The following is a 20,526-nucleotide window of genomic DNA, read 5'->3' as shown; positions in this document are numbered from 1 at the left end:
GAAGAAGAAGAAGAAGAAGAAGAAGAAGAAGAAGAAGAAGAAGAAGAAGAAGAAGGAAAAAGAAGAGGAGGAGAAGGGGGAGGAGGGGGAGGAGGAGGGGGAGGAGGAGGGGGAGGAGGAGGGGGAGGAGGAGGAGGGGAGGGGGAGGAGGAGAAGAAGGAGAAGAAGAGGAAGAGGAAGAGGAAGAAGAAGAAGAAAGAGAAAGAGAAAGAAAAAGAAGGAGAAGAAACCCCCAGATTTAGGAGAAATAAATGTCTACTGCTGTATGAGTTTTGTGGTTGTTACCCAGCAAAAGCACACAGATACAGTACCTGACTCACTAGGAACACCTACTGGGAGGTCAAAGTAGACAGCAACAAAAAAATCACTTCAAAGAATTAAGATGGGCCAATTAAAATCCAAGTCCTGAAAAGCAGGCAATTGTAGAATAATATCAATTTGCACATAAAGATTATTACAATCACACTGATGTTTTCCTCTACAAATTCTGGTAAAATCAATGAAACATGCCCAAGGCTCAATCTGTGACAGCTTTTGAATGCCTGCCCACACCAGAGGAAACAGTCTTCAATACACCGTTCATTGTATGGCTGGCTTTACCAACTCTGTGCCCTAAGCAGGGAAATCAATAAGCTCACTTTCTCTGACAGATGGCTTCTTCCACCACACAGACTCCGTAAAAACATGGGGATTTTGACCTGAGACTGTGACAGAGACCACTGCTAGACAGGAAGTTGGCTCTAAAGCTCCCAATTTTCAGATAAGAAGAATGAGGTAATTAAAGACCTTAAGGAATTTGCCAGATGGGGTGGCACAGAGTGGAATCCCAAGATCACAGTTACGGTATAGTAAAAAATCTAAGCATCAGATTCCAAAGCCCAGTGGATTCTGTTAAAACTATTAGCAAGTCTACATGCCTAAAAAGCACCCCAGAAGTTCATAAATTAGAAATGGAGCACAGAACACTCTTTACTGAAAAGAGTGGTTATTTTCTTTCAGTTTCATACAGTTTTATTCTCGTTTGCTTAAAAAAATCACTTGCTTAAATCTAGGTAGGTAAGAATCTTGTTTCTATAGAGACCCCAGGCGGGGGTCACAATCACAGCCAGCATTTCTAACAAAGAATCCAAGGTCTGCAAGAGCTTTAAATCGAGGCCCACATGCTCCTTTGGGGTTTCCTGGACATCCTGGTCATGTGCATTCAGAGTGCCACAGCCGGGTAGGGAAGCACCACCACTGCACGGAGCCACCAACAGGCTAAGGTGCCCTCAACTAAAGCCAGATTTGTTTCTGCACAACAACCTTTTGTACCCACTGGGACACAGTGACCAAGTCCAAATCCCATTATGGTTCACTAAGCACAATCTCCTGGCTGCCCAGTTACAACAAACTACAGTGAGAAATCGCTTTATATAGCACCTTTTAAGGCATGGAAGGAGTGCAGAGGGGTTTTGAATTGAGCAGACAAAAAGACAAAGGTAGTATGTACATTCCCCTTGGGCAACTACTACATTTGGATTATTTGAGGGAGAAAGGAAGGGGGTGGGAGGGTGAAAAGTTAAGGTGTAATCACTACTACTGGGCAAGATGAAACTCCTGCCCCGGCAGAACAGAGGGGGGCCTGAGGAAGCAACTCCCCCTGAATGCGCCACCACTACTGCTCAGGTTGCACAGGAATGGCCACTGGGGACAATCCAGGGTCAGCCAGACTGACAGAGCACCGCACCAGGGCCGGTCAACCTCTTCATCAGCGACCTAGAGCATTTTGTAATCTAGGCAGTGCAATGAGAGCTGGGGATCCAAGTGTGGGTACAGGGGGGAACCCTGAGCATCTACTTACAGGCTCCACGAACTCAAACATCTTTCTCTCTTGGACTTCCTGCACCTTGAAGACATACTCCAGCGATACTTCATAGAAATGCTGCCGGACCAAGTCTACTTGGATGTCTGCCTACAAACAAGACAGAATTTAAGAGAAAAATCAGTCACTAACCAAGGAGAGCATTCAGCAAGCAGGCCAGGAAAATCTCCAGAGATGGTTTTTAAAAACAATGCAAACTACATGAAATAGACATAAGAATAATGACAGTGGTCAGCCGGGCACTTAACTTTGTGTCAGGCACCATCCCCTCAGGTATACATACATTACGTTACTCGCTCCTCATTAACTATAGTTCTTTAATCCTCATTCCATTCCTAAAAAGAAGATATTCTTATTATCTCTAATTTACAGGAGGAAAATGAAACCCGCTAATGTTAGGGAACCGGAAGCAGCTGGTACACGGCAGAGTTAGGATTTCTGTACTGTGGATCTGCCTCAAGACATTTGATCGCCTTTTTTTTAAAAGAAGTACTTATGTATTTTAGAAAGAGAAAGAGAGGGAGCACGTGGTGGGGGGAGAGTGAGAGAGAAACTGTAAGCAGACTCCATGCAGCACCTGACTGGGGACTCATTCGCACAACCCTGAGATAGGGGCATGGGCAAAAACCAAGAGTAGGATTCTTAACTGCCACCCAGATGCCCTGAACCTCAATCATCTTTAAACTAGTAGTCTGTACTGCCTTCCCACCCCCTGGGGCAGACTTGGGTTCCATGGAAGACAAATCTTGAAGGAGAAAAAAAAAAAAAACACCTGCAAGGCTATCATCAGGAATGAACCAAACAAGCTGTTAGAAGGCAGGGAACCTCAGAAAAGGCCATTTCCACATGAGTTTCCCATACCTTCTTTGTTGTCAAAGAACAAACTGTCAGTTTACCCCAGCAGAGTAATTACATTATTCCATCCTAGCCTCAGTCCTCCCTCTTTGCAGATGTGGGGGAGGGGATGCCTGAAAAGGCCCGTACGTGAGTACAATTAAACCAGTGATGTAGGACGTAGCTGTCAGAGGAGAAAATGAGTGTGTGTGAGAGAGAGTGTCTGTGTGTAATAGCAAGATGCTATGCTGTGGAGTACCTCAACTATCACGATAAAGCTCGTAGCCTTTCTACAGTGTCACTGTGTCACCTCAATCTTTCAAAACAGATAATTACACTGAATGCACATTTCAATGACAAAAAATATTAGTATTTTTTTTAACAATTTTATTTATTTGATAGAGAGAGAGCACAAGAGGGGGTGGGGGAGGTGAAAGGGAGAAGCAGGTTCCCTGCTCAGCAGGGCTCCAACGAGGGGCGCTCCATCCCAGGACCCCAGGATCATGACCTGTGTCAAAGGCAACTGAGCCACCCTAGTATTTCTTAACAGAAATGAATATCCTCCTAGTAGGAAACACAACTCTGCTTTCTTTGGAAATGAAAGGATCAGAAACCATTCTACAACATACTTCACAAAGACAAACAAAGCCCCCAAAGAAACATGTCTTCCGGTATTCCCTTGTCAAGACCCCTGCAGAAGAAACTCGGGACAGACCTTACCGGCCATTACACCAAATATGGCACTACTGTCTTTCTTTTTTTTTTTTTTTTAAGATTTTATTTATTTATTTGAGAGAGAGAGAATGAGAGAGACAGAGAACACATGAGAGGGGGGAGGGTCAGAGGGAGAAGCAGACTCCCCGCTGAGCAGGGAGCCCGACGCGGGACTCGATCCCGGGACTCCAGGATCATGACCTGAGCCGAAGGCAGTCGCCCAACCAACTGAGCCACCCAGGCGCCCCGGCACTACTGTCTTTCTATCTAAAGGACTTGGCAAATCATTCATTTATTCAACCATCATGAACAAAAAGAAACTTCCTTCATGGAGCTCACAGCAGAGTGAAGAAAAGAGATACTAAATAATCATGTAAATAAACAGAAAATTGCAAACTCTGGGAGAGCACAAATAGCCCATTCAACTCTCCTGTGAGCAACTTCCTCCCAGGTCAACATACTAATACACAGAAGTTAGTGTGCTGAGTAAGTGCTGAACAAAAGCAAAACGAAGGGCCTGAGGACATTTTCTAAGCCTCCAAGCAGAACAAGTTGGCATCTGAGGACTGAGAGATCTTTATCTGAAGACACAGTTTCGGAAAGTGCTGCACCCCCTCCCCAGGTGTGGCTATTCAGACCACTGGGCTGATATCCCTTCCACCTGGGCTCCTGCCAGCTAAGCCCCATATGTTCCTGCAGCCTTTAATTTCCTCGTAGTGCAAATCCAACACACTTACGCCAGGAATGCATCTACTTCCCCTGACCACCCACACACCTCAAACATCCTCCCTGCTCGGGCTTGCCAACTGACACTGCAACTGAAGAAAGGGTCATTCTGAAAATTTGCGAAGTGGCTCCTGCAGTTAGGCAGCAATGGAGGAAACTCCTCTGAGACAAAGAGCAGAGCCCAGCATCAGTCAGAGAGCTAAGAGCAAACACCAGGCGTGGACTTGCAGTTCTAGCATTCTCTAGCTGGAGAGACCTGCTCAAGTCACTTATCATCTCTGGGTCTCTTTCCCACACCTGGAGGTTGGAGATGGTATCGGCCCTTGCTCGGCCTCGAGCTATTTTCAAGAGAAAATGAGCTAAAGGATATGAGCAATTTGAATACCAAAAAGTGCTGTGTGCCCATTTGTTGTCACCATCACCAGGCACTTCAGAGCAGATGGGCTTCAATCCCAGCTCCTCCCCTAAGTCAGCCATGCGTCTCTGGGTGATTACACTCCTCTCCTAACTGGTCTCCCTGCTTGCTTTCTCTCCCCCGCCCCAATCCAGTCTGCACCCAGCAACCAGAAGAGCTTTCTTAAAATTTGAACCAGAGCTTCTCACAACCCCCTCAACACCTTTCTCTGGCTTCCACCATGGTCTACAAGACCCCGTGTGACCTGCCCACCTGTCCCTCCTCCCAACCTCCCCGCAAAGAATTCTCACAGTGCTCCAGCCTCCCAGATGGACTCCCTGTCCTGTAACACTCCAAATGCTTTCCTGCCAAGCAATCTTTGCACTTGGATGTTCCTTCTGCTGATAAAGTTTAAAAAAAATATCAAGGAGAAGAGGTTTAAGACACAGTAAGAAATGTCTTTTACATTATGACCCCCCAAAAAAACATGCCTTTATAGGATTCTTCTGTTCTAGCCTCCTCTACTATATTTCATGACCCAGTAATTCAGATTTTTATGACACACTCACAATTTTTAAAAACACTTCAAGTAATCTCTATACCCAGTGTGGGCCTCGAACTCACAACCTTGAGATCAAGAGTCACGCGCTCTACCAACTGAGCTAGCCAGGCAACCCAACATACCCACAATTTCAAGAACACTGTCCTAGCTTTTCTCTTGGTGGTCCTTCTCATCCTTCCGATGTCCATTCAAATGTTAGCCTCTTTAGAGAAGACTTCAGTGACCATGTTATGGGTACATAAGATAAAGACTCCCCAGAGTAACCTACCTTCCAATTTATTTCCTTAGCACTATGTAAAATTCTTTTCTACACTTTTCTCTTCTTGTGTTTTGCCTATGGCAACATAATGTCAATGAGAGCAAAGACTTTGTCTCCTTTTTCCACTTTACTATCTCAGCTTCCAGAACAGTGCCTGGCCCATAGTAAGTATTCAAGAGAAGCTTAAGGAATGAAATGAATTGATCTCTATGTGGCCGATAGTGATCCAGTTCTCAGAAGAAATGCCTAATTCAATGCATTTCCAAAGGAAAGGGAAGAAGAAATCCAAGTGGAATAGTATGTTTCTCCTGCTAATGCCCCTGCTCATCAGGGCCACAGAATTCATCACATCCTTAGACCCCCATCCTGCAATGGACTCATAGGCCAAGAGTCCAGCCCACCTGGCAGGCCACTCAAAATCGTTTCTCTGCTTGTTACCGGAAAAGCAGTGAACCTACCAGCTTGTCTGAGACGGATCAACCATTCTATGCTTCTTGGAAAAGAGACATTGTTCCTAGACTGTAAGTTCCAGGAAAGCCAATCATTCATTTTGCTCTCCACAATTCACTCAACACCTGAATAGACTCAGGGAAGCATGCAGTGAATATTTGTTAAGTGAATATTGTCCTTGAAGCTTCTTAGCCCTTGAAAAATAGTGATTTAAAAAAGAATCATCCACTAGATGGCAGTGTCATTCCACAGGACTGCACTATGATTTTACCCACTAGGATGTGGGGATGGGCTAGATGTCAAAAGTATTCAGTTTCAAGCCCTGCAATCAGGGAAGAATTCTGGATGATCAAAGAAGACAGATTTCATTAAAAGTGCACTAGGTGTTTAGTCATGTTCCTAAGTTGACTTTTTAATAAATGTGAAGAAAATCATCACTAAATAGCTAGAAGACGTTGAACAAATCGACCTCTGCAAGGAACCCAGTTCCTTCTAATATATTTCCAGTAGGTTCAATCAGAAGATTATCAAGGTCCCTCCTTCCAGCCAATTCTATTTTCATGATACGTGCATTGAATAACAACGACTTACAGGCAGCCCAGCAACATCCTACCCTCCCGAGAGAGAGACAAGAAGAGCACAGTGAGGTAAGAGAAAAGAGCTCCAGAGTCCAGAGCCAACGTGCAACCCTCACTGACGAGCTATGGGTAGGCTACTTAACATCTTCGAGCCTTAGTCTCCTCATATGTAAAACAGAGGGAATACATCCATACCTCACAAGGAGGTGGTAAGGATTTGAGAAGATTCCAAGTAAAGTGCCTAACAGAGTACCCAGTACAAAAATAAGCATTCCGTAAATATTTGCTGCTATTATTGTTTTGTTAGTAAAAGTATTATATCATTTTCGTTGTTATAGATTTTTATCGATTTAATTCAGCTCAGATACAATTAAAAAGTAATGCTTGAGAACAGACCCAGACCTTTCTGAAAGACCTGCAGCCCGCTCCTTGCCCTACAAAGTACTTAGAAAGTATGACTGGGTCAAAGACAAGCACACAACGAACTATAACAAAAGAACGTAATGAAGAAATGTCCACTAATACATATAACTGGCCAAGTCAGTGCTGTGGACTGAATATTTGTGTCCCTGACAACATTCATAAGCTGAAACCTAACCCCCAGTGTGACAGCACTTGGAGGTGGGGCCTTCGGGAGGTGATCAAGTCATGAGGGTGGAGTCCTCATGAATGGGATGAGTGGCCTTATAGAAGAGACCCCGGAGAGCTCCCTTAGCCCTTCCACCACGTGAGGCCACAGCAAGAAAACAGCCATCTATGAACCAGGAGGCAAGCTCTCACCAGACACTAAATCTGCCAGAGCCTTAATATTGGCCTTCCTAACCTCCAGAACTGTGAGAGTTAAATTTCTGTCTCTATAAGCTACCTAGTCTATGGTACTCTATTGTAGTAACCTGAACATACTAAATCAATGAGGAAGAGAGTACCATCCACTTTGGGAACAGGGAATGGGGAAAAACAAGCCAGTCTTGGGGTTAATACTTTTTATTTGTTTAGCAGCTATAATTTGCCTTCTCATACATGAAGTAGACAGAATAGGTACTTTGTATTTTACAAAAAATGGGACTAAAAGCTCGGAGAGATGAGTACTTGCCCCAGGTCACACAGTGAAAATATGGCACAGCAGGCCCTGACGTTAAGATATCTCTTTGCCACCCAGTGCTCTGCTCCTGACACTGGGCTATCTCAGGAGGAGAGGATATTGGCGTGGCCTTAAAAGAGTATGTTAGACTCATCCCAGACCATGTCAGCAGTATCCAGGAATAGAGAGAACAGATCGGAGAAGCATCCTCACTCTGGGGAACATGCCTACAGACTAACTGTACTATGGGCCTCTCAACACCAGTAGATGCTAAAACAATCACACAGTCGCTCAACTCTTAAAGACCCTGACTCCTGTTAACTGCTTAGAAACTAGAGAGCTGGCCAGCTCTGGTCATTTTGAGTTGCAGTCAAAAAGACTTTCCTTAAATGTAGTTTCCAAACCCTAAATGCCAAATGACCTTCAAAGAAGGGTAACTAAAAAGTGAGGGCATCAGCACAGATCCTGAATGAATTTATGCACTTTGCATGGATGATCACATATTCTTGGGCAATCTTGCACTGCTCATACCCCATGCACAGCTGGGATACCATTCAGTGAATTTATTACTTTGTATACAATCCACTGAAATAGGTTTTCTTTAGCCTTCTCAAGCGTATTTGACAAGATTTACCTGAGTAGCTATGCTATCTTCAAGAGTCACCTTGACATGTGTTTGCTGCTTTTTCCCCAGTCAGGCACAAGATCTTCAGAGATAGGTTAGTGTTTTCTACCGTCCACAGTTCACACCAAGTGCTCATTTGCTGTTGGTTGGCCAAGAACTGGCCTGCAAAGCCCAACACAAACACCTGTTGCTGGAGTTGATATTGGGTCCTCTTCATCACTTACACAACTGCTTTAAATGCCCATATCAAAGCAGAGGGTTCCTAAGTGAGGATGGGTAACAAATCCTGGTTGTTAAGGGACTCAACTCCACCATCTCCTAAGGTATCTTCATTGTTAACCTTCAACCATAGGATCTTCAGAGTAACTTTCACCTGATATAAGTACTAAATGGTATTTTCTCAAAAACAAAGTAAATTCAAGAATGAGGGCTACCTTGACGACTGTCCATTGACTAATGAAGGGATAAAGAAGATGCAGTATATAAGACAATGGAGTATTACTCAGACAGTAAAAAAAAAAAATCTTGCCATTTGCTGCAACATAGATGGAGGTAGAGAATATAATGCTAAGTGAAATAAGTTAGCCGGAAAAAAACAAATATATGATTCCATTCATGTGGTACTTAAGAAACAGAACAAGGAGAAAAGAGAGAGAGAGAGAGAGAGAAACCAAGAAACAGACTCTTTATTAAAGAGAACACACTGTTACCAGAGGGGATGTGGGGGGAGGGGATGGGTGAAACAGGTGATGGGGATTAAGGAGTGAAACTTGTCCTGATGAGCACCGGGTGATGTATGGAACTGCTGAATCACTAGATTGTATACCTGAAACCAATATTACACTGTATATTAACTATACTGGAATTAAAATAAAAACTTAAAAAAAAAAAAAGAATGCGGGCTAGCTTGGAAATCACAGCCTCTCTTTAGCACATACCTGAGAAAGGTCAAGCAAACTGTTAAGAGTAAAATAACATTCATGTAGTCAACTTTGGCGTTCCACTAGGAAACAGCTCTGTCTCCCAGAAACAAGACCCTCACCATGCAAATCTCCATGAACTAAATGAAAATGATCAGAGATCCATGGCTGCAAAGCTATATTTTTCCAAGTGAACTACTCTTCATGTCAATCCAGAAAGAATCAGAGTAGGTCAGATAATTTACGTTTTTTGAAACAAGGTTACCAAAGCATAAAACATATGAATGACAAATCCTCCTTAAAAAAGAAAAGAAAGCAAGACAGACAGACTAACATCGAGTACTGGTTGAAATAATTTGGGGGGGGATGAAATAATTTTTTAAAAAATAACAGCAGGGGCGCCTGGATGGCTCAGTCAGTTAATTGTCTGCCTTAGGCTCAGGTCATGATCCCAGAGTCCTGGGATCTAGTCCCAGGTCAGGATCCTGCTGGCGGTAGGGGAGGGAGAGGAGCCTCCTTCTCCCTCTCCCTCGGCCCCTTCCCCCCACTCCTGCTCGCTCTTTCTCTCTCTCTCAAATAAATAAATAAAATCTTTAAATAATAATAACAACAACAACAATAAAGAAGGATGATCAAAGTGTTTCAGATGCTAACGTTTCAAATCACAGATATAAGGCAGGAAGTTAAGAAGTAAGGCAATAAGTGCAGAATCAAAGTAAAGGGTTACAGAAACAGGAAACCAGACTTCAGTTTGAAAGGAAGAAGCACATTTTAGTAACTAGGGCTGCCCAGCAACGAGGAGCATGGTCTTGATCAGCACCCACCTATTGGTAGGTTGGACAGCCAGAAAACGGGTACTGTGAGCAGGAAGATACAAAGGGCAATACAGGCATCAGGCATCTGATGAGGGATCAGGGGCAAGCTCCTGGTTTGTGAGGTCTCTTCAAACCCTAGAATTTTCTAGCAAAGAGGAACAAGCACGCATCCCCAGCACCACATAGAACTTAAACACCTTATTTGGGATACTAGTGAAATAATCTTACCTCCTGAAGCTGAGATTCTTTCTTCTTGGAAGACAAATTTAGGTGTTTTTCTAAGATGCCACAATACTTTTCTGTCTCCTTGTCATACTTCTTCTTGGCTTCCTGGCAAAAAGAGGAGAGGAGAAAAAGAGTAAAATGTTACAGGAATAAAAGCAATCTTGTCAAGACCTCTGCCTGCTCAATTTCATAGCTTCACCATTCCCTCAGACCCAGAACAGCGGCAACCCAGCTCTTCCTACTCTTCAAATAATGTGCGTTAAATCAAGCCACCCCTTCGACGAACCATGAGAGACGATGGACTCTGAAAAACAAACTGAGGGTTCTAGAGGGGAGGGGGGTGGGAGGATGGGTTAGCCTGGTGGTGGGTATTGAGGAGGGCACATTCTGCATGGAACACTGGGTGTTATGCACAAACAATGAATCATGGAACACTACATCTAAAACTAATGATGTAATGTATGGGGATTAACATAAGAATAAAAAAAAAAAAAATCAAGCCACCCCTGTCCCCAACAACAGGCCATTGGTTTTGAGTGTCTGTCGTAAAGGAACCAGTACAATGAGAGAAACAAGGTAAATACCAGTATTTACTAGTGGCAAAGCCTGGACTCCACGTGCTGAGAACCTCAGTTGTGAAACAGAAATTTCTAGTTTCTAACTCCAAGGATGTTCAAGGGCAAAGAATGGAGCGAAGTTACCTATGAAGCTAATCCCAAAGCACTAAGATCTACTTAAAGCTTAAGTGGGACAAGTCTAGAATAAGGGCAGATCCAACTTAAACAGTGGTCAAAAAGTACTTAATATACAGACCTAATATTCCTAGGCACAACAGTAATACATGTGGGTCTTTAAAATGAATAAAGAGTCAGGCGCATGGGTGGCTCAGTCGTTAAGCGTCTGCCTTCGGCTCAGGTCATGATCCCAGGGTCATGGGATCGAGCCCTGCATTGGGCTCCCTGCTCAGCGGGAAGCCTGCTTCTCCCTCTCCCACCCCCCGGCTTGTGTTCCCTCTCTCGCTGTGTCTCTGTCAAATAAATAAATAAAATCTTTAAAAATAATAACAAAAATAAAAAAATTTTTAAAATGAATAAAGATTCAAAAGAAAACAAAGAAGACAAATGTATTCACAGAAGCATCATTTTTACTAACAAACAAAAAAGCCAAAGCAACATCAGTGCCAAAGATAGGGTTTGAGGTAATTAAAGGGTGGGACATCTAATTTAACTAGGAAGGCTAGGTAGTCATATGGCAAGTTGCTCATAATGTAATGTGAAGTTTTAATATGATACAAACTTGGTGCATCCTACATAGAGTGTAGCTACCTATAGACAAAGATTAAATGGAAAAATAAATGAGAATAATCGAGTTAAGGAAATGGGATAAGGGGTGATTTTCTTCCCATGTTTGGGAAATTTTTATTATCCCACATTAACAGCTTTTTTCAAAATGAAAAATAACATAAATATTATAATACACTTAATAATCCCTGCTTTCCCACCAAGTCACTGAGTCATTGAGATTCTACTTTTATCTCCCATTTTACAGATAAGAAAACTTGGACCTAGGGAGGTTAACTTGTAAAAAGTCACAGAGAGTGACAGAGCTGGAATTTGAGGCTAGGGAGGCTGCCTCCAAAGCCCAACTCTCAATCGCACCTGAGACATATGTTCACAGGAGGTCTCTCTTTTCCATCCACTTTCTAGTGGGGATGGCAAGCAAGGGGGCTGGAAGACAGTGGACAGGGGCCTAATGAACACGATCAATTTCACTAAGTGAGCCCATCAGTCTTACTCCTGACTCAGGTGGAACCCACAGGAACTATTTTTCTGCACTTCCAAGGCCTCCAAGAGGAGAAAAAATTTTTGCAGCCAGATAAGGAAGCTCAGAGACATCTCCATTCGTTTCACACAGATGTAACAAGTAACCACTCTGTATCAGGCTCCTTTGGCCACTGGACAAGGCAGAAGTGGTGCCGAGCCTCATGGTGGTGATGTTCTAGTAGGACAAACACAAGTAACCAGGAAACAAATAATTATAGACAGCCACAAGTGCTATGAAGGAAATAAGGTGCAGTCAGAGATTCCACAGAGAGGGTACTCAAGAGAGGCCTCACTGGGGAGGGAGTATGAGCTAAGTAAGACCTGCTAATCATGTGAGGGATAGGGTGGACCCTTCTAGAGCACAAGAGCAGTAAGTACAAATGCTCTGGGCTTAACACTGGGAAGCCTAAGTGGCGCAGGGGACAGGAATCACCAAGCAGCTCTCACCTGAAGCTCTGACAATCTCCAGCCACGTCAGAACTCCATTTATCTGGTCAACAGCAAAATTCTAAGCCTCTCAAAGTGGACGGAATCATTACATACCCTTTTTAGCTGACACGTATCCATTTCTACGAACCTGAATTTTGCTTGAAAGACTACTTATATACAAGGACAGCTCAACATGCAGAAGCAAGTGAGGAAAAAGCCTGAGGAGACATTACTCCTTCAAATTTGAGGAAGGGTACAGGCTAGACACTTGACTCAAGCAACTCTTTCCTTTATAAAAACAGCAACTTTGAGCTAGGGCCCCAACTCCACTTGATGCTCACAGATCCACTCCAGCAGCCTGTCAGCAAGCCCCAAGGAGAACCCTGTGCTGGAATAGCCCAGCTGGCCAGAGGTGAGAAAAGGCCTGCAAACATGAGTCAAAGGCATTCTGTGACTTTCTGGCAACTCGAGCTGCCACATTCCATGTTCAAGAGGATAGCCAGAGCTAAAGAGAAAGGGAAGCAGTTTCTGTCCTGAGAAACAAGACCTCAGGGGATAACTCTACTAAGATTTAGATAATGTTCTTAAGTCGGGAGGGTGGTGTTAATGGTTTAAATTCTCTACTCAGGTACGACATGGTGCTCGCCTTCCAGGGAATCCACTGTGGGCGCCTAAACGGACAAAGGACAGAATTAGGATTCTGGAAATGATTCCCAATTCTCCATGGACTGATTCTAAACAAATCACTGCCCCACTCCAGAACTGGGTTCCCTCATCTATTAAACTGAGGAGGACTCCATGAGGTGACTGCTTAGGTTCCTTCCTCTTTCAGCTCAGAGAGTATCTAACAAAGAATAAAAACAACCACCTCCTCATAGGCCTATTAGGATAAAATGAGCTAAACCATAGACCGTGCTTAGCAGAGGGCCCAGCACACAGAAAATGCACAATAAAATTCAGTAATGATGGTGAGATGGCAGTCGTGATGACGGCAGCCATTGCAGTGATAGTGGTCAAGAGGCCCATCATCTGAACACACCTCCTCCTGACTGAGAACACCACTTCCTTCCCATGCCCAGTGTCCCATGAAGGGAAGCCTTCAGAGCACTCACCACAATTTGAAATGATGTTTATTTACATCTTTTTGTTTCACGTCGTTCTCCCGAGCCACACCACGAGCACAGTACATCTTCACTTGCTCGCCACCATAAACCAGTGTGTAGCATGGTGCCAGACGCAGAGCAGGCACTCACAGATTTTTTTAAAATGAATGAACTGGGGCGCCTGGGTGGCTCAGTCGTTAAGCATCTGCCTTCGGCTCGGGTCATGATCCCAGGGTCCTGGGATCGAGTCCCACATCGGGCTCCCTGCTCTGCGGGAAGCCTGCTTCTCCCGCTCCCGCTCCCCCGGCTTGTGTTCCTGCTCTCGCTATGTCTCTCTCTGTCAAATAAATAAATAAAATCTTTAAAAAAAAAAAAACATTAAAAAAAATAATAATAAATAAAATGAATGAACTGTATGTATGGAGTCTAACAGCTAACATAAAAAGACTATATGACAAATACTGTTCTAAGCACTTTATATGCATTTACTCATGTCTTTCTCATAAGAACTCTACGAGATCAATATTATCGCTGGCCCCAGCCTACAGATCGGGAAACAGGTACGGAGAGGTTTGGCTACTCCCCAACTTGGCATGCCAGTGGCACAAGTGAGGTTGGGGCCCCGTCTTGACCACTAACTGCTCCTTTACTTTCACTGTAGAGCCTGGCTCTCCAAATGCACCTCGGCTGGAGGAAAAACGAGTTCCCCTAAACTCAGAATTCTGAACCTAGGGCCACAGTTACGCCAAGCTCCAGGGTCGCGCCCTACCACAGGGCAGGTACACTAGCATCAGAATGCCCAGGAGTCCTCCTCCCTGGCAGCCTCCACCCCCAACACTAACTTCTGCTTCTTGCAAGTAGCAACAGGTTGTTAGAGCAACCAAAGCCACACCACAGTGGGAGGAAGGGTAATTTTAGCACCACACAGGCCGAGTTCAGAAACTTCCACTTGGCTGCTCAAGAGCCCTGGCTCGCTCTTAGGTATTCTTTAGTCTGCTGCCTAGACTGCCTGGTGAAGAGTTTGTTTCTTTGCTTTCTCTTAAATGTAGACAATACTAGGATATAAATGTGTGTGTGTAGGGGGAAGGGGGGGAACAAGTACAGTGAAAAAAGGAAATGACACAGGAAGAACGAGGAAAAATCATCCCGAACATCATCACACTGTTCAAGAGGAATGAGAGATCAGAGTATGTACGAGAGGCAACATGTTTTGATGAGTGATGATTTTAATCAAATTCTTTCATACTCCTACTTCTCGCCTTCTATAGCCCCACCCCACCCCACCCCTAGAAGAGTACCTGCTCCTGTCATTACGATCACTGGTATTACCCCAAACGAGCCCACTCAGACTTCTGTTCTTCCCCCGTGGCAACTCTGAGAATGCCCGAAACCAGGGCTGAGGGAAGAGGCCAGAGTGTGAAGCAGCTGAGGCCAGAAGCAGAAAAGACTCTCAGAAAGGGGACTCGCTCGATAAGGAGGTCTGTCTGCTCTGCTGCTGCCTCCAAGCTCCTCAGAATGTCCAGAGCCACTGCCGTATGTTACCACGAGGAGGAAGCACAGGTCCCGAGGCCACTAAAGTGAAGGTCTGCTCCCTGGGCCTACAAATAGGAGAACTTGAGGAGGGACACTCATGGCAAATTCGAAGTGTTGGACAAACTCTTAGTGGAACAAGACTCCCTTTTAATTTTACATTCCTTAATCTCTGATACAAAACCCATGGGGTCGGGGCGCCTGGGTGGCTCAGTTGGTTAAGCGACTGCCTTCGGCTCAGGTCATGATCCTGGAGTCCTGGGATCGAGTCCCGCATCGGGCTCCCTGCTCGGCGGGGAGTCTGCTTCTCCCTCTGACCCTCTCCCCTCTCATGTGCTCTCTCTCATTCTCTCTCTCTCAAATAAATAAATAAAATCTTTAAAAAAAAAACAAAAACCCATGGGGTCTAATTTCTTCATAAATATAAAGTGTAAAATTGGCAGAAAGTGCTTTAGAACTGGAAAAAAAATCTTTGCTATGGTCCGTCCTTCAAACTACAGTCAACCATCCCTCTGAAGAACCCTCACTGAACAGCACATCATCTTTTTCAGACCCTAACCATATTCATTTTCAGAAGCCCATGTGCTTAGGTGGGGACATGGGGTTGGGAGACAGATCCCACTGCATTACATTGCAGTTACCTTTTTCCCACCTACAGGTACCTACCTCTCAAGACCATTTGAAAGCTAAGTAAAATCTAAACATGTCAGAGCGATGCTGCCCAAAGCTCCCTGCAGGTGGCACAAAGGACTGCAGCTGAAGGACTCACAGTTCCAGGAAAATAGGAAGAAAAATCTCAAAAATCCCTCTGCTTTCACTGATCCCAGTGCAAACACCTTCTCTGCAGGTGGCCTCTAACAGCCTACTAACAGCCAACCAGGGAGGGTTTCCTAGTGACTTCTCACAAGGCAGGGGAACCCTGGAGAGTCAGTCTTTCAAAAATGAATAAGATCCCCTTTGCACCCTTTTCAGGGAAATTTCACCAGTGAGTCAGCCACATTTCAGCTGCAGTCCCTCCCGGTCAGTGGTAACAAACCGGGACCTAGAAGTTGAAGCAGTCCTGCTTTTTGACCTGCACCATGTAGAATGTGTATTTTTAAATTATTTGCTAACATCTTTTTAAACCAGGAAATTTCAAAGAAAACTCTGACTTCTCAGTTCCTCTTGAAAAATTTCAAAATCTGGCAACAAAGGGTGCATTTTCACTCAGCAAAAATGAGCTCAGAACAGGGTTGCTAGGCCCTCAGGGCCCAGTTTGCAACCTCCTGGTCTATGCTCTGAGCCCTGGACCTCTGCAGTAAGTACAATTCTACCTTGTCCAAGCACAGATGTATCTATTAACACAAGGAGGCATGGTTTCTACCTTTGCATGATTTATGAACTAGCACAAAACGATTAGGTAACAAAATACTAGAATGACTGCTCTGAGGTTGACCACTCAATCTTACTTCAGACACCTGTGAGTAACAGATGAGCCACTACATGAAATCCAAACACAAGGATGCCCTAGAATCCAAGAACAAGGTTTGAGTAATTCTCACCTTGGCAGCCCCAATCTGCTCCTTTCGAAACTTCTCCAAGGGAGTGATGAGCACCTCGCTGGCATTCTCAATCTGGTGAGGAAAACCAAGGCAGGGGAGTGGGCTAGACTCATACAAATAAAAGCAAGTATCAGTTAAGAATTCTAGCAGTTCTGGCACAAAATGCCTCCCTGTGTCTCACTTTAAAATTTGAGTAAGCAGGGCCCTGGTGGCTCGGTCAGTTAAGCGTCTGACTCTTGATTTAAGCTCAGGGTGTGATCCCCAGGACCTGGGATAGAGCCCTGCACCGGGCTCCCTGCTCAGCAGGAAATTTGCTTCTCCCTCTCCCTCTGACCCTCCCCCCTGCTTTGCTCTTGATAGCTTGCTCTAATGAATAAAATCTTAAAAATAATAAAAATAATAAAAACAAGTACTTCTAAAAACGTAAGCGACCATGTAAAGGCAGAGGGGAACTGGTGACAGGATAGGATCTAAATTTCAGCTTCAGGTACATCTTGTGAATGCCCACTCACCCAAACTATATTTAAGTAGAAATATTTTAGGTAGATCAACACTGAGTCTAGGTTAAGAACAAGAAACACCTTTGGACATGAGGTGGCATGAAAACCTGCCAAGCCTGACTTCATGTATTCCTACCAGAACTGGACTAGAATCAGGACATCTGTGCCTCCAGACCACTGGCTGACTCTCAACTTCATCCCCACCACTCACTCCATCAGGTCCTATATGCCAACCATATCATCACCCCCATGCACCTCAAATGCACAAAACTTGTCCCATTACCAGGCTTTTGCATCTGGACATTCCCTCCCCAAATGTTCTCATGGATGACTCATTTCTTATTCTAATTGAGGTCTTGGCTTAAAGGTCACCTCTTTAAGAAAGCCTTCCATGATGACCAGCATACTCCAAAGAAACTTCTCGCAACCCCATCAAAGTGTTTTCTTCAGAAGATGTAAGCCAGCTAAAGTTTTCTAATTCACCACTATAAACACACACACACATAGCACTATCTTATAAATGTTCACTTGCCTACCATTTTCCCCCAAACACAGAGGAGTGCTGAAACAAAGAAGCACTCAAATATTTTTCAATGACTAAATGAATTAATGAATGATTTCTTGACTAGCTGCCAACTGTGTGACCATAGGCAAAGTATTTAACCTCTCTGGGCTCTAATTTCCTCATCTGCCAAATGAGTAGGCTGGATTGTTCCAGCTCTAAGATTCTATGGTCTATTCTAAGGGAGTAAAATATTTTACAATCTTTCCTTTTAAGTCATTCACACTGCTCACTTGTCGCTCAACTAATTATTTCAGGAATCTTGATACAACAAAGCATTATTTTTCTAAATCACATGCATATACATCACAATGAAACCAACAGAGTAAATGCCAGAAGCCAAAGATGGACACAGCCAAGAACTAACTGAGCAATGGAAGGAATAAAAGGTGGCACGTCTCCAAATTCATTGCCATTTGCTTTTTTCTTAATTTTGAGAGCACTTATCTAGGAAGAGAGCATTTTAACATGAGGGTTGCAATGTTTAACTTGTTTGATTTTTATTATTATTTGATGTTGCTTAATGGGCTCACTTGTTTAAGTCTTCCACAAATCAAGGATAAGTCTCCGAAGCTCACAGTGGTGTGCTGAGCCCCTAAGCCACTGATTCTCAGCCTAAGCTGCATGTCAAGCTCACCTGGGAAGCTTCTCAAAATTCTAATGTCCAGGCTACACTTCAAACCAATAAAATCAGAATCTCTGTACTTCATCCCAGGCATCAGTATATTTTAAACTTCCCAAGTTGTTCCAATGGGCATCCATGATTGAGAATCTAGCCTTAAGGAGATGCTAAATACACAAAAGCAGTAACTACTCACCTGGGAACGAGGATGCCCAAGACCCTGTCCCAGTCCTTCTACTGCTTGCTATTTGCCTTCACAAGACCTCAGTTTTCCCATGTGGCCAATGAAAGACTACGGTGAGAAATAAGGTTGTTCTGGGTCTAAGATTCTAGGACTGTGTAATTTCCACTCAATTCCAAGCACTATACTGATGGGTCAGACACATGAAATGATTATCAGACACAATGCGGTAAATGGAGAATCAGAGACATGAACGGGATACTAAGAAATACAAAGCTTGGCCAAATATCCCAGGGAGTCAGAGAAGGCCTCCCAAAAAGGTGTGGTTTTGCAAAGCTGAGCTGAATTGATGAGGATGAGGAGGCAGGGAAGAGGCCTGCAATGGCTAGATACTTAGACGCACACAGCAGAAACTCAGTTCACTGACATTAATAATAAAATTGCAGAGGCAAGCTGAAGAGTATAATCCAGTCATTGTTCTCTTACCACGGGCCATAGCAATCTGTAGGGTATTCAGCATGATTTGCTTACCACACCCCCCACCCACAAATACTGACTCGGCCAAGAATCAGACTCAAAAAAATCACTTCCCTTTCTTGGGTAGTAGCACGTGCACAAACACACAAGCTTCCCCCTGCTTCCACCCACCACCAACCCTGCTGCAGCCACCAGCCTCCTGATTCTGCTTCAAGCACCCAAAAATGAGCAATCAAGGAAAATAGACACTATTTCTGTCTCTCTGTGCAGGGCAGGTGAGAGCTTCTGCTCTGTTGAGAATTTCAAAGAAATTCCCCCATTCTTTGGTTTAATACAAATTTGGGTTTGAATCCAGACTGTGATACTTTTTAACTATGTGATCTTGGGCATGTTAATTAACCATTCTAAACCTCAATATCTTTATCTAGACACTGGGATGATATAGGTACCACCTCGCTGAGTCACCATATGGGTTAAAATTTAAAATGTGTGCATACGTAATATCTTGGTCGAGGCTATGGACTAAGCAGCATCTCCTCAAAATTTATATGGGGAAGCCCTAACCTCTATTAATTAAACAAAGAGGCCATTAGACGTAGGTGGCTCTAATGCTCTAGCAGCCTACATAAGCCGACCAAAACCCAAGGCTGTAAATCCCTCAAGGTTAAGAAATGGAAACAACTAGGCTTTCCCAAATAAGGCAACAGCCTGAGATACAGCCAATCAAGTAATTTCCTTGCTACTTCCAAATGTTCTCTGTAAAAGTCTTTGCCCTATAGTTCTGTTAGTAGAGCTTTCCTAAAGATTTCCAGTTTGGTACTATCCAATCTGAACCAATTTTTGTTCAAATAAAGTTTTAAAGATATGTCTCATTTTATCATTTAATACCCCCAGCATGACACTATCTGGAGATGAAGCCTTGGGAAGATAATTAGGTCATCAGGGTAGAATCCTCACAATGGGATTAATGCCCTTCTAAGCCAAGACTGAAGAGCCATTCTGCCCCCTTTCTCTCCCATTTAAGGACACAGCAAGAAGGTGGCCATGTGCAAGCCAGGAAAAGGGTCCTCACCAGGAACCAAATCAGTTGGTTCCTTGATCTTGGACTACCCAGTCTCCACAACTGTAAGAAATCAATATTTGTTGTGTAAGCCATCCAGCCCACGGTATTTTGGTATGGCAGTCTAAGCAGATTAAGACAGTAGACTTAGTCTCAAATGATCAGTTTTAGCATGGGAAGAGAGGAAAAATCATTGATAGACTCTTCCTAGGCCCCTGTAGCACCATTAGCTTAGGGACAAGCCTTCCTGGGGACAAATCAGCATGCAGCCAGCAGGGGGATTTCAAATCAGGCTTCATTCTTGGTATCTCAGGGATAAGAAGAGGATGCAAAAGAACTTGTGAATGCGGAATCCCTCATCTGTTGATGCTCCGCCACGTCAGCATTAGAATACAGAAGGTATTTTTTAAGAACCTGAGGATCAGCATTTGATTCTTGATTTTGCACAGTGCCTCCCTTTGAAGAACCTCTTATAATTATCATCATTTACTACATGCCCACTTACTGGGTGCATACTAGAGGGCAGGCACTGGGTTAGGCGTTTCCGAATAAAGAGTGAAGGAGTGCCCTTCAAAAGCTCTTGGGTAAGTTTACTAAAATGAGGAAAGCAGGGAGCAGAGTATGACACCTTCATTCCCACTCTGCCTGTAGGGA

At 44.0% G+C, this 20,526-nt stretch overlaps 1 protein-coding gene across 5 annotated transcripts in view; it reads right to left on the bottom strand.

The window, feature by feature from the left end:
* The window catches only part of ARHGAP26 (Rho GTPase activating protein 26), a 431,503-nt gene that overhangs the window by 305,564 nt on the left and 105,413 nt on the right, over nucleotides 1–20,526 (bottom strand). For all 5 annotated transcript variants that reach the window (XM_035014358.1, XM_035014359.1, XM_035014361.1 and 2 more), the window contains exons 4-6: nucleotides 16,471–16,542; nucleotides 10,048–10,149; nucleotides 1,841–1,951 (exon numbers count right to left, since the gene is read on the bottom strand). In XM_035014358.1, coding sequence (XP_034870249.1) covers nucleotides 1,841–1,951; nucleotides 10,048–10,149; nucleotides 16,471–16,542 — 285 coding nt within the window. The remainder of the gene's footprint in view (nucleotides 1–1,840; nucleotides 1,952–10,047; nucleotides 10,150–16,470; nucleotides 16,543–20,526) is intronic.

This window comes from Mirounga leonina, unplaced genomic scaffold (assembly GCF_011800145.1).
Source record: "Mirounga leonina isolate KUSES-001 unplaced genomic scaffold, KU_Mleo_1.0 Mir_168, whole genome shotgun sequence".
Taxonomy (NCBI): Eukaryota; Metazoa; Chordata; class Mammalia; order Carnivora; family Phocidae; genus Mirounga; species Mirounga leonina.
Note: the sequence above shows the minus strand (reverse complement) of the source record. Positions and strands in the feature narration are given on the sequence as shown.